The sequence below is a fragment of the Osmerus mordax genome, chromosome 4, assembly GCF_038355195.1.
Source record: "Osmerus mordax isolate fOsmMor3 chromosome 4, fOsmMor3.pri, whole genome shotgun sequence".
NCBI classification, from domain to species: Eukaryota; Metazoa; Chordata; class Actinopteri; order Osmeriformes; family Osmeridae; genus Osmerus; species Osmerus mordax.
Genome location: NC_090053.1, coordinates 571,005 through 584,737, shown reverse-complemented (window position 1 = coordinate 584,737; position 13,733 = coordinate 571,005). Strand labels below are relative to the sequence as shown.

The 13,733-nt window shown below is 44.8% G+C and overlaps 2 protein-coding genes across 4 annotated transcripts; one reads left to right on the top strand and one right to left on the bottom strand.

Moving 5' to 3' along the window:
* Window positions 1-394: 394 nt before the first annotated feature.
* Window positions 395-5,946, top strand: sv2 (synaptic vesicle glycoprotein 2). Of its 3 annotated transcripts, none has more exons than XM_067235098.1 (13): window positions 395-699; window positions 1,117-1,209; window positions 1,300-1,434; window positions 1,771-1,933; window positions 2,037-2,158; window positions 2,262-2,425; window positions 2,691-2,771; window positions 2,914-3,000; window positions 3,157-3,245; window positions 3,486-3,613; window positions 4,193-4,288; window positions 4,368-4,527; window positions 4,630-5,946. In XM_067235098.1, the coding sequence occupies exons 1-13, from the start codon at window positions 603-605 to the stop codon at window positions 4,811-4,813; spliced, it is 1,599 nt and encodes a 532-aa protein (XP_067091199.1). In that variant the 5' UTR covers window positions 395-602; the 3' UTR covers window positions 4,814-5,946. The 3 variants fall into 3 exon arrangements, with proteins under 3 accessions (XP_067091199.1, XP_067091198.1, XP_067091200.1); XM_067235097.1 differs by having other exon boundaries at window positions 1,300-1,461; XM_067235099.1 differs by having other exon boundaries at window positions 1,300-1,461; window positions 4,662-4,829.
* Window positions 5,947-6,143: 197 nt separating this feature from the next.
* cpeb1a (cytoplasmic polyadenylation element binding protein 1a) lies at window positions 6,144-11,205 on the bottom strand. The gene is made up of 10 exons (XM_067234131.1): window positions 11,130-11,205; window positions 10,565-10,743; window positions 10,102-10,414; window positions 9,812-9,925; window positions 9,525-9,614; window positions 7,731-7,867; window positions 7,247-7,445; window positions 7,083-7,177; window positions 6,779-6,859; window positions 6,144-6,433 (listed from the first exon to the last, which is right to left on the bottom strand). The coding sequence occupies exons 1-10, from the start codon at window positions 11,203-11,205 to the stop codon at window positions 6,323-6,325; spliced, it is 1,395 nt and encodes a 464-aa protein (XP_067090232.1). The 3' UTR covers window positions 6,144-6,322.
* Window positions 11,206-13,733: the final 2,528 nt, after the last annotated feature.

The window sequence follows — 13,733 nt, the reverse complement described above, 5'->3', positions numbered from 1 at the left end:
AAGCGACAATAACATACTGCAAACGTTCCAAGCAATGGCGCGGAAGTATTTTAGTTAAAACTAGGCTACCTTAGACTGTGAATGCACCTGTCGCATTCTGACTAGTCCTATGACAACATTCACACAAACAATAATTAAATTTCAAATCTATGAGAATACTACTGATGTGTTAAAAACTCATTACTAATATAATTACAACTATTTCGCAATTAATGATTATCAAAAATATTTGGTAACCAGCTGATGATCAGTATTTGTTTATCTAATCATATAATATATAATAATATTCAAGATCTCCTAGTGCTGGCTTGACGGCAGCTAGTCTTACGCATCATACCACAACAATATAACACACTCTTGAACATAGCTCCTGATCATGTGGTACAAACGAGAACGTTTAGCTTAATATGCAATGAATGTAATAATCTAACTGTATGATTTATTCAGACTACTGCTATTCACTTTTGATTTTGTATGATTGTTATTTACATGTGCATTCTTCCCCGTAAGATCTTAAGGTTGTTCTGGTATGCACAACCAAGTTGCCACAGCATAGGTGGCCAACGTATCAGACTGCTAGCTATCAAACTATCTACGTATTGATGTCTCGTCGCATTCATGGAGAGAGTGGCGATGCAGCTGCACGGGAGCCACTACTCTTCGGCGACTTGTATCCATCGTGCCTCGACTCCGACGAAGGTAGCTCTAGCTAACTTGCTAGCTAGCAAAGGCAGTCATGCATACCAGCTATCACTAGCTATCCCCCAAAGTCATATCTGATCATTAGGGCTGCACATACTGCCAGTCACACAACTACACAGTGCTACCAGAAATTCTGAACATCACTTACCTGGGCTGAAATCAATAATTAGTAATTGCTAGAGCAACACTCTAGGCGAACAACGATAGGCCTTAGTTCATAAGTGACCTTATCTTGTCAGGGTAGTTTGCTTGAAACTTGAAACTGATGTTTATATTTGTCTCTAAAGATACTTATTAAATTAAATGCCCAATATTCTTCTATTTCATTCATTTACCATTAATACTTGAATTCTTGTTGGTAAGATACAAACTAGTTGACTGAAAGTAAACGTTTTGTTTTTGATGACATGTTAGGAGAAATTATTTTCGAAAGTAGCGCAAAAGATGCTGCTAATGTGGAGAGTGCACACAGACAACTTTCATATGAGGAAGCCATCGAGGAAGCAGGTAAAGCAAAAACATTTTGTTTTTGAAATCATATATTCACTGTCGTTTACCCTCCCTAAACAGAATTATCTCTCCTCTTCCCTGTCATAGGTTTTGGTTTGTTTCATGGCCTCCTGTTGGTGGTGTGTGGCTGGGCCAACGCCAGTGATGCTGTTGAGATCTTATGTGTCTCCTTCCTGTTGCCAACTGCTCGTTGTGATCTGTCGCTCAGCTCCTCAGACATGGGTCTGTTGACCTCCAGTATCTTTTTAGGTACAGATCTCTGCATCACCCTGTCCATGTGTTTGGGGTCCACACATTTATTTGTCATTCATTCAGATTAATTGTCCACAGATGCAGGTTTGTAATTTAACTCCATTACAATGTGCACTTACACAAAGCACTAACCCTTAACTCTAAGCGCAAACCTGACCACCTTGCATGTGAGTGTGGAATAGCTCATCAGCACTATCAGGAACGATGTTGGAGGTGTTATACTTTTAAAAATTCCTTACAACAGTGGTACCCTTTAGGCTTTGAGATTGTCAGTAGCCTACTTATGTCTGCTTCTCCCCTTCATAGGAATGATGGTTGGTGGGTATGTGTGGGGTTACCTTGCTGACCAGAGGGGGCGCCAGAGAGTCTTGGTGATCTCTTTGACTGTGAATGGGGTTTTTGGGGCACTGGCTAGTCTGGCCCCATGGTTCTGGCTATTCCTCATTCTGCGGTTCATCAGTGGTGTGGGGTAAATATTTCATTACAGTTGGTGGTTCAATCATTAGTGTCAGCTATACTATCGTTGTGAATACCTGTTCTGTTTATGATCAGGTGTTTTCCTGTTGTTCCAGGGTGGGAGGTTCCATCCCTGTCATCTTCTCCTACTTCTCTGAGTTCCAGCCACGCTTGAGGAGAGGGGCCATGATCAGTGGACTGGCCACCTTCTGGATGGCAGGAAACATCCTGGCAGCAGGTGTGTGGTGGAGACCCTAACCCTAACCCTTGCCAGCTGGGGTTTTGAACACGTGTACATATAGCTTACAAACGCGTGTGTGTGTGTGTGCGTATTCTTCAAGGTCTGGCGTGGATGGTTATTCCATGGAGCTGGGCACATTTTCCTTTGGGCTCGCTGGATTTTCAGAGCTGGAGACTTTTCGTGGTGCTGTGCTCTGTTCCCAGCCTGTCGTCTGCTCTCATCTTCAGGTTGGCCATGCCAGAAAGCCCCAAGTTCCTCATGGAGGTACACCCTGATGCATTGCCACAGCACAGTTTTCCTCAAACTGACACCTTTGTCCGTTTCTTTTTCTTTGTCACAGTAACGAACTTTCTTCTAGCAGTACTGATATTACATTACACTTAATGTTCTCTTTCTTATAAAATAGTTAGGTAGAAAACATCTAGAATGTGTAGCATACCTGTATAGATGTTTGCACGTTACTATGTTTGGATGGAAGTCAAGCTTTGACCCTGGATAAGTGTTGAGTAATCTGGTCTGTCTTTCCCAGGCTGGCCAGGAAGCAGAGGCCCTACGAGTCTTTAGGTTCATGTTTGTTCTGAACAACCGACATTGTCCCAGACCCTTCCCAGTGAGTCTATATATAAATCCTTGGGACAGACTACATACCTTCGTGTGTCTGGGTGTGACATTTTGAATATCACATGCCTAGCTACAGTTGAACTTAAATAAAAATATTTTACATTCCTACCTGTAAAATCTTCTATTCACAGATACCTGGGCTCCAAGTCCCTCCTCCACAGAGGAAGAGCAGTCTGGACACTCAGGGCCCTGGTTCTCTGTCTAACCTGCTCAAAAAGGTAAGGACACAAGTGCACAGCACACACACACCCTCTGGGTTTATTATAAAGGTGGTCACACAGTAAGGAGTAATGAAAACCTTCACTGTTGTAAGACAAAAACTAGATCTTATGTAGCGTTTAGGTTTCAGGTTGTGTTGATCTTGCCTGCTGCAGGCCCTGAGTCCAGTTCAGCAGCTGTTTAAAGCCCCTCTCAGGGAGAGGAGCACAGTCCTGCTCATCATATTTTACTGCATTTCATTTGGGTGAGTATCAGTAATATGTCAAACCGTTTATGTAAAAGGAACCCCAGCACCTCTGTCCTGTGATTATCCAATTTCAAAGAATGAAAAGAATAATACTTCTAGTTATCTTGAACTTGTGTTTTCCAAGATGGTCAGTCAGAAAGAGAGGAAGTTTTGGGTAGCTGAGGACTAAAAGAACAACACTCATCATAATGGGTTATGTCAAGCATGCATTAATACGACCTGTCCTCTTCTGTGTAGGTATTATGGTCTGTGGATGTGGTTTCCAGAGTTGTTCAGAAGAATCGAGAATGGAGGTTCTCCTTGTGCCAATGTCTCCCGCTCCCTGACACAGAACAACCACAGCTGCTACCCAGTCCAAACGGCAGGTAGATAATCCAAACACAGCACAACCAGTCAAAACAACAGTTGACCAACCCAAACAGCAGAACCAGTCAAAATAAAAGGCAGCTAACCCAAACCCTGTCTCGGTTTTGTTGTTGTTGTTGCCTTGCATATTTAGCCCATCTTTTTGCTCTGAACATAATATGTAGATATTTGCTATTTAATCAACAGGTGGTTAATTAAACACACTATTACTTCAGTTGAGGAAAAAATATTGACCAATGCAAAGTGTTTTTGTTATTCAAATATCTGTTATCTAAGAGTGATGGTAGTGGACAAATGTAAGATTTGGGAGTCAGGTGGCTGTAAGATTTGGGAGTCAGGTGGCTGAGCGGTTAGGGAATCGGGCTAGTAATCTGAAGGTTGCCAGTTCGATTCCCTGCCGTGTCAAATGACGTTGTGTCCTTGGGCAAGGCACTTCACCCTACTAGCCTCGGGGGGAATGTCCCTGTACTTACTGTAAGTCGCTCTGGATAAGAGCGTCTGCTAAATGACTAAATGTAAGATGATCCACAAACTTTAAAAGATGTTATTGGTGACAAAGTATTTGTGACTTCTTACAGTGTACAAGGAGGGATTTATCACTGCAGCATCTAACCTGCCAGGAAACATATTCACCATTCTTATGATGGACACCATTGGAGGAAAGACCTTACTTTGTAGGTTTGTTTTACACAGTTGCATATTAGCAAGTAGAAATGTAGTTGAAATTTGAATGTGTGTGTGTGTGTGTTCTAGCCTGCAGTCTCTTGCTCTCCAGTCTGAGTGTGTTTGCCATTTATGAAGTGAAGACCAAAACCCAGAGTCTGCTAATGTCCTTCCTGTTCAGTGGAGTGTCTGTGGTAGCCTGGAATGCCCTGGATGTGGTGGGCACAGAGCTGTACCCCACGCACATAAGGTACCAACTTCTAACCATCAGCCACTAATAATGATGTTTTTTTACCGTGTGTCTAATAAGTCAAGTCCGATCTTGAGGCTCGAGCCATTTCTTTCTTGGCAGGTCTTCTGCTCTTGGCTTCTTCACCGGAGTAGGCAGAATTGCAGCCATCATGGGTAATGTAGTCTTTGGCCAGCTGGTAGACACCAACTGTGCAGTTCCTGTGTTGCTGGTGTCGGCCCTGCTGCTGGTTGGAGGGATAGCCGCTCTCCGCCTTCCCAGGACCAGGCAAGCAGAGCTCACCTAGGGTGGTGGGGACATGAACTGACCAGGAGATGACACCAGAAGGCTGTTTGCTGAACATTTCTGGAATTTCTAAAGAAAAGTAGTGTGTATGTACGAGGGAATTCTTGAGATGTGACACTAAAGGCTTCATAAAGGCATGCAGGAGTCCTACTCTGGTCATCTGGTGGGTTTTTCATGTGGGATTTTTCTCTGACCTCCGTTGTAATTGACCTGATTTAATCAATCAATGGGGTAATCATTAGAATCAGGCGGTTTCTAAAGAACATAAAGGATGGTACTGTGGTTCTGCAGGAACAGGGCTTCTCAGCTCTGGTCTAAAGATAAGTTAAGTCATGATATCCTGACACACAGTATGTGGCCAAATCACACCACTGGAAAAGAAACATTTAGAAAATGTAACTTCCAGACCTTAAATAATTTCTTGCTGAAATATTTTTACATTAGACATATTAAATTATGACCACCTCATGTACAGCTGTATACTATATGTACTTTCAGACCAAAGAGGATCCAGAACTTGTGTTTGAGTTTTCTTTACATGTTGTTAAATCAAGACCACTAGTTCACAATAACTTTTCAATCATCAATCTTAACATGCCAACAACTTATTTGAAAAGTTTGTAAAATGCTAGTGAATGTCTTGTATGTCCAAGTGTGAAAGAAAGCAGTCAGTACAGCATGCCTCAGACAGATGTCTTCTGACTCAACCCCTCGACACAGAATACACTGTGTTCAGATCAGGATCTATGAATGCCATAATTACATCAAGTGCTGTGACTTAGTCACTTTGTCTATAAGCAACTGTAGTTATGTACAGTGTACACAAGATTGTTCATAATTTATGAAGTGTGGTCCAACATTTTGTATAACATATGATTGTTCCATTTTGTGTTTTTGTATACACTGGACAATAGTTGAGGTTCCTACAATAAATGCAAAGTTAGCCACTTTATGCTTAAACATCTTTAATGTGTTTTATGTGCGCAGAACATTCACATCTGCAACAGAAACACATGAGGTAGACAATCAAACTCAAATAAAATAGTGACCCCAGTGTTTTGTTGAATTATCATGTTTTCACTTAAAACTGTAAAAATAGGTAAGACCCTGTAGTAAAAATGTTGAGGTATGCCACTGAACCTGCACATCCTCACAAGTTTATGGTTTACATCCTAAAGGGATGCATTACATTACAAAGTGTGCCAGTAAAAGAACTATCAAAAAAGGAATTCTATGGCAGCAGCAAGTCTTAAAAAAGTCATGTCAAATGTCAAATTAAAAAGTTTGAATAAAGAGAAGAAGCCATGTAATGTGGCTCTTTAACACCCTGCTCTGAACACATGGTGTGGAACAACTTGAGGATAGAAAAGGAGTCCCTGATCACCACAACCTCTCCACAGCAGCCATAAGTGTGGTGGGGGGATCAACGTGGTAAAAGTGAAAATCCTCTCAAGTTGTTTGGCCCCACCCCACTCCTCCCTGTGTACAATGAGAGGGGCCACAGAGGGGCTCAGCTAAAGTTCAGGCTTTTCTGGTTCTTCATGATGGGCCTGTGGCAGCAGAGCACATCCATGGAGTGTTGCCAGTGCCAGCAGGTGCGGCAGTAGTACTTGAAGCAGGCCTGGCCAATCCAGCACAACCAGAGAAGAGACATGTTGCTAGTTATCCTGGGTGGGCACTTCCCCTTCTCTACCCCTCTATACAGTGAAAGCCCATACTGCACTACTGCTCCATTAAACCACCAACTGCACCATCGCCTCAGTTCGGGCTGCCCACAACATCTTTCCTCTTAAACAGGAAAAAACTAAACCTCCTTAAGCAATCTAAATATCTGAAGAGATAAACATAGATTTGTTCATGCCTCTAATAAAATTGACATGCCAGATTAGCACACACCAACCAAAGAGGGAAGATATGTGTATGTAAGCTGGAGAGCTTGGTCAGGCCCAGTGGCTGGGGCTCCTACCATGTCTCTGCAGAAGAAGGACCCAGGCTGGCGGCTGCACCTCTGGCACACCGAGTCTTCCACATAGGGATCGATCTGGACCTGTCAAGACCAGAGGGGTTACATCTGTGTCTGAGCCACTCCCAGCAGTGACGATACAGTCAGCTGCTGATGCTAAAGCTGTCTCTGATTATTCTGCCACTTCTGCCAGACATTGGTATTGGTGCAGCTCATTGGTAGTTATTTGCCATGTGACAAGCTGTTCAATGACTTGCTATTTTCTGAATGGGATGGTGTACTGGTATTTTAAACTGTGTGTCCGTACCTTCTTGGTGAACTTTGGTGTTTTGATCTCCACAAAAGCAGCGTGTAGAGACTTCAGATAGCTGCTCTGTGTACGGAAGCTCACGCGCCCGGACCCTGTCAGCAAACTGGGATGAGAAATGTGTAATGTGGTGCCAATCCACAACCTCAGAGCTGCACTCCTACCTATGGGGTACTTGTGTCTGTCAGTGTCGATGCCGACATAAACGACCCCTCCAAACAGGTCGTCCATGATGAGAGCCAGGGCCTCTGCGTTCAGCATGCCATGCAGCCCACCCACGAACACCGTTCTGCTGGGGACCAGACGCTGGGGTGGGCACACGGAATAGTTACTGTCCGCCAGCACCCAGGGTATCACCTGCACCTGCAGACACACAGGCACACCCAGGTCATGCTAAGATCAGGCCGATGGAAGATCAGTAATGTGCTGCTTTGTGGGGCAGGAAGGAAAATGTTAGAGACAATCAATAGGTGTATGATGCATTTCTTTCAAGTATTAATTCTTTAGCATGAAGCAGCATTAATAAAATATATATTTGTGCCTTCAATATTTCATTTTACTGAAAGGGTACTCCTTACTTTACACAGGACTAGGAGTGCATTTCGATGAGACTCAATAACATGGTGAAAAGAATTTCCAGTCAGAAACCTTTTTGATGCGCATTTTGCGGCTGGCCATCTCAAAGTAGTACTCCTGTGAGTCGTCCGGGTGGAGCAGGATCTGAGAGCAGGCCTTCAGCAGAGCCGCAACACACCTCTCGTCCTCAAACATCAGGTACACATAGCCTGCAGGAGTACAGACCAGTTTCAACCTCCACACTGACCCACACCCAAACAGACCTCCACACTGACCCACACCCAAACAGACCTCCACACTGACCCACAGGCAAACAGACCTCCACACTGACCCACACCCAAACAGACCTCCACACTGACCCACAGGCAAACAGACCTCCACACTGACCCACAGGCAAACAGACCTCCACACTGACCCACACCCAAACAGACCTCCACACTGACCCACACCCAAACAGACCTCCACACTGACCCACAGGCAAACAGACCTCCACACTGACCCACACCCAAACAGACCTCCACGCTGACCCACAGGCAAACAGACCTCCACACTGACCCACAGGCAAACAGACCTCCACACTGACCCACACCCAAACAGACCTCCACACTGACCCACAGGCAAACAGACCTCCACACTGACCCACACCCAAACAGACCTCCACACTGACCCACAGGCAAACAGACCTCCACACTGACCCACACCCAAACAGACCTCCACACTGACCCACAGGCAAACAGACCTCCACACTTACCCACAGGCAAACAGACCTCCACACTGACCCACACCCAAACAGACCTCCACACTGACCCACAGGCAAACAGACCTCCACACTTACCCACAGGCAAACAGACCTCCACACTGACCCACACCCAAACAGACCTCCACACTGACCCACAGGCAAACAGACCTCCACACTGACCCACAGGCAAACAGACCTCCACACTGACCCACAGGCAAACAGACCTCCACACTGACCCACACCCAAACAGACCTCCACACTGACCCACAGGCAAACAGACCTCCACACTTACCCACAGGCAAACAGACCTCCACACTGACCCACAGGCAAACAGACCTCCACACTGACCCACAGGCAAACAGACCTCCACACTGACCCACAGGCAAACAGACCTCCACACTGACCCACACCCAAACAGACCTCCACACTGACCCACAGGCAAACAGACCTCCACACTGACCCACACCCAAACAGACCTCCACACTGACCCACAGGCAAACAGACCTCCACACTGACCCACAGGCAAACAGACCTCCACACTGACCCACAGGCAAACAGACCTCCACACTGACCCACACCCAAACAGACCTCCACACTGACCCACAGGCAAACAGACCTCCACACTGACCCACAGGCAAACAGACCTCCACACTGACCCACAGGCAAACAGACCTCCACACTGACCCACACCCAAACAGACCTCCACACTGACCCACAGGCAAACAGACCTCCACACTGACCCACACCCAAACAGACCTCCACACTGACCCACACCCAAACAGACCTCCACACTTACCCACACCCAAACAGACCTCCACACTGACCCACAGGCAAACAGACCTCCACACTTACCCATGCACCCAAACAGACCTCCACACTGACCCACACCCAAACAGACCTCCACACTGACCCACACCCAAACAGACCTCCCCACTGACCCACACCCAAACAGACCTCCACACTGACCCACACCCAAACAGACCTCCACACTGACCCACACCAAAACTTAGACCCAAACCCAAGAGATAGCTCTACCAGAGAACCCAGGTCAACGTCATCAGCTCTGACACAGTGCTCTCAGAGAACTGACTACATCCTGCAGCGCGCTGCACCTGTGGACGCATTACCTTTTGGTGGGCAGTGCGGGTTTTTGAGGTCCTTGCCAGGCCACTCTACGCTCAGATGGCCAAACACACTGAACGTGCTATTCAGTCTCGCTGTGGAGAAAGGAGATTCCATTCAATACACCTTTACTCATAACCTCGGAGGCAATTGAAACACTTACCATTCAATGATCTTTCCACATACTGTACATAATCATGATAAACTAATAGATTTCCATTAACAGCTGGCACATGAACCCAGTGGCCCTTGACACACACAGGAGTGATAAAGAAACGTTTTCCCTCCTCACCTTCAGTGGTGTCCCAAGGCAGGCCACCCAGAAAGACTTTACAGGAGTACTTTGCGTTTCTGTAGTTTTTGGGGGGCAGTTGGCCCCTCCATGTAAGGGCGGCATCGTTCAGAGCTACAGGAGGGTTAAGCAGCCAACCGAACAGAGACATGAAATATCACTGAGAGAATCTTGTGTTTCAGTTACACAGTACTGCACAATACACTGGTGCACCTGACAGAGAACAATCTGAAATGGACAGAAATTGTGTGAACAAAGACCACCGCCAACTGTACTATGCGCTGTGGTACCTGCGCCCTGTCTGTGGAGACGAGCCTCTGCCTCGATGCTGAGGGGGCGCTGAGCGGTCCCACCCCAGCTGGGCCACACCATGGCCCGGGGCCACCGCCTGCCCTGGGGGCCCACACTGCCCTGGGGGCCCGCGCTGCCCTGGGGGCCCGCGCTGCCCTGGGGGCCCACGCTGAGGAGATGCTGGTCCAGCTCAGGGGGGAGAGGGGACAGTGGGTGCAACAAGGAGTCCTGCTCCAGGTGACAGGAGGCAGACAGGTATTTCTGCCCTCCACACTTTAGTAGGGGCACGGAATGGGAGATCTGCAGTATTGACTGAAACACACACGGAGCTCTGATTTCAGAAACTAGATTTTAACTTGTAGCATAACATTGTTTGGCATCTTTAATAATTTTTCAAACAGACTAATAACCAACAAATCAGATCCATGGCTCCATGAACATGTTAATGGGTTAGCTGCCCACCAGCAGGTCACAGAGATGCTCTGATCCAGAGCTGAACCCACTGGTCTCAGAGTCAGGGGGACTGTTAAAGCAGGTGTCCAGGGTGCAGCTCTCCGTGTGGCTGTTTGACCCGCCCATCACAACAGCCTTCTCCCCGGGCCCAAGGCTGTTCAAACCAAGATGGGGCCCCAGCTTGGTGACTTTGATTAAACACAGAATTAGACAAGTGTTAGACATGATAACATTCAATTTGTTTTTCACTCATCTACATATTATGTCAAGTGTGTTCCAAGCCTCACTTTTAAAATGTCCTTGTATCTCTCCGACCACTATCTAGCAAAATTACAGCAGCACACTATTAGTATATAGGAGTCAGGTGGCTGAGCGGTTAGGGAGTCGGGCTAGTAATCTGAAGGTTACCGGTTCAATTACCGGCTCTGCCAAATGACGTTGTGTCCTTGGGCAAGGCACTTCACCCTACTTGCCTCGGGGGAATGTCCCTGTACTTACTGTAAGTCGCTCTGGATAAGAGCGTCTGCTAAATGACAAAAAAAAAAAAAAGTGTATGAGTGTGGAAGATACTGACTGGAAGGCGGGCTGGTGCGTGAGGGAGGGTCCAGGCTGTTTCCCCAGTCAGCCAGGCTAAGAGATTCCAGTCCCATGCCCAGCCAGGTTGCGGTGAACAGGCCACTCTGCAGGCCCAGAGAGGGGTCCCGATAGGACCTGGATCGAGTGGAAAGGAGGCAATTGTCCATCACAGAGGTACCAATGTCTCCCAGTTCTGTGAGGAGAAAGAGGGAAAGAAGGGCAGCATAAAAGTGAATTGGATGGAAAAGAGATGAAGATTACACCATCATAGCATCAAAGGTGCTGAAGTTACCTGAAAGTGGATGGTCTGTGCTCCTCTCATTCAAAGGGGTGGTGCACACTCCACTAGGCACCAGCGAGTTTCCCAACATAGTATTCATCCCATTAAAGATATCTGCATTGCTACTTGTTGACGGGGTTAGGGAACCACTATCCCAATGGTTAACGAGCCTTTCATCTTTCTACAGCATGGCAACAAGGTGACAAGTTGGTAGTGACAAGTTGAAACACATTAACTTACATATTTTTTATTTTTAGCATGTTAATTCGTCATAGCAAAGAAAATTAACGCTATAGCACCAAAATAGGGAACTTGTCAGTTTCATATAAATGTACGGCGGCTCGAATACAATGTCAAGGATAAGTTTAGGCATTGTGCTGGAAAGCTAAAGATGCTAAACAATATTTATATAAAGGGAGACTGGTTTATTCAGTCTTCGAAGAAAAGTGTAAGTTAGCAAAAACAAATCGAAGGAAAAACTGTATTAAATACTTACCAGAGTGAACGCCATTTTCAAATTCTCGGGGGGGCTAACTTCACTGTCTCTTATGAGTGTAAAGTACTCAAATTAGGCATTCGTCATGGTCATAATAAGCCTAGTTAGATGTTTATTTCTGTTGTTTTTTAAGGCTGTGGCAGGACCTCTATAGTTGTGTGACTGTATATAAGACAACTCACTGTGTGGCTCATTACTCTGTGTAGGGCCTACAGTACTCTCCTCCAATACCTACACTGCACGCGGAGTGCAATCACGCTTTCTGTTCGTGGGACGTATCTAGACATATGAGGTCATTCGAATGAGAAATGTATTTATACAATACCTAATTTTGCGGAACAATTTGTTATTTTATTTAAAAAATGTATAGGTAAAATGAAAATTATCTATCAATGACTTTGCATAAATAAAATTAATCTTAAAGCGAGCCTATCTATGGAAAATTGCCCGGTTGACCAATCAAAACCACTGAAGAGGATGACCGGAGAATACGGTTATCTTAAAGAGTTACACACACCAATTTCAGTCTGTTTTCAGAAGAAAACTTGTGGATTCATGAATCTGGATTTTGGCACTTTCTCTAACGCTCCAAGCCATACCTGGATGGACACAACCAGTCCACAACCCTTCCTTGTGAAATGTAAAGGTACCCCGAAAACGCACACACAGATCAGAGATTCTCCAAAAGTTACAAACTATTATGGGCAAAAAGACCTACCACCAAATAAATCCAGAAATCACTTTAGCAAGATGTGTGAGTTTAACCGTGTGTGTTAACCACAGGGGTAAAACACAAATAAAAAGATTTTGGTGTTCAGTTACGCTTTAAAAATATTTTGATCCAACCGTTGAGAAACACTAAGGAGTACACAAGCAGGACCTCATTTGCCAATTTACACAACACAAATACATAGAGTATTAAAAGTGTTAGATTGTAGATTACATGCACTGGGCAAAAGACTAGACACTTATCCTTTTTGTGTATTATTTTATTTATATTTTCATTAGAATAATAAATAAAGCTGCAACGTTATACACCACATTATTGCACAACCACACATGGATAACGCATTGTCTTTATATCAGAAACACATTTAAATAATAACTATTTAAAGGTTACTCAGGTCACCCTTTCTTGTTAGATATCACTTTGAGAAGGAAAGCTTTTATCTTTTGAGTTGAACACTGTATTTGGTGGTTATGGACAATTAATGCAATTCAACTGTGTCATTTAAACAGCACCCTCTTACCAAGTGGATTTAAGTGACACTAAGTTTACATTCATTAATTGTACAATGACTGCAGTAACAGTGACTGATGTTTGCAACTAGGAATGTTTTACTGGCGATAATTAAAAACAATGAAGCATTATCATTTCTATATAAATAAGTAAATAAATAGATGCAAAAATGAAACAATGCAAGGGGCTGTGATTTTCCCAAATATGTCTACCTACAGACAGAGAAATTGATGTATATAGAATTAAACCTGATGCATTAGTGACCTCTCAGTGTGTTTTCAATCCTCCTCTCAAGATGCAGGTGGGATGTATGATACAAGGGAAGTTCAAGAAGATGGTTCATAACTCAGTAGAGAACTGTGTAACATCATTACAGTCTAGTGTAGATTATCTACCATTTCAAAATAATATCTCACTTAAGTAAAGAAAAAAGGAAGTCATTGGAAAGGCAGAACAAGGGCACGAGTGAACAGAACAGGTCTTCACTTAACATGCCATGTCACAGCCTCTCGGGAACAATATTTCACATCACACTTTGGAGTGGAGCATGTGCCCACACACACACACAGACTTTGTTTCTATTTGA

Excerpts from the sequence above, each read along its gene's own strand:
- sv2 (XM_067235097.1), top strand. The coding sequence starts at position 603 with ATGTCTCGTCGCATTCATGGAGAGAGTGGCGATGCAGCTGCACGGGAG. Across the intron at positions 1,934-2,036 it reads CGGTTCATCAGTGGTGTGGG|GGTGGGAGGTTCCATCCCTG; the intron begins GTAAATATTTCA and ends CTGTTGTTCCAG. Across the intron at positions 2,426-2,690 it reads GCCCCAAGTTCCTCATGGAG|GCTGGCCAGGAAGCAGAGGC; the intron begins GTACACCCTGAT and ends TGTCTTTCCCAG.
- cpeb1a (XM_067234131.1), bottom strand. The coding sequence starts at position 11,205 with ATGGGACTGGAATCTCTTAGCCTGGCTGACTGGGGAAACAGCCTGGAC. Across the intron at positions 10,744-11,129 it reads ACGCACCAGCCCGCCTTCCA|TCACCAAGCTGGGGCCCCAT; the intron begins GTCAGTATCTTC and ends GTTTAATCAAAG. Across the intron at positions 6,860-7,082 it reads CACCAAAGTTCACCAAGAAG|GTCCAGATCGATCCCTATGT; the intron begins GTACGGACACAC and ends TGGTCTTGACAG.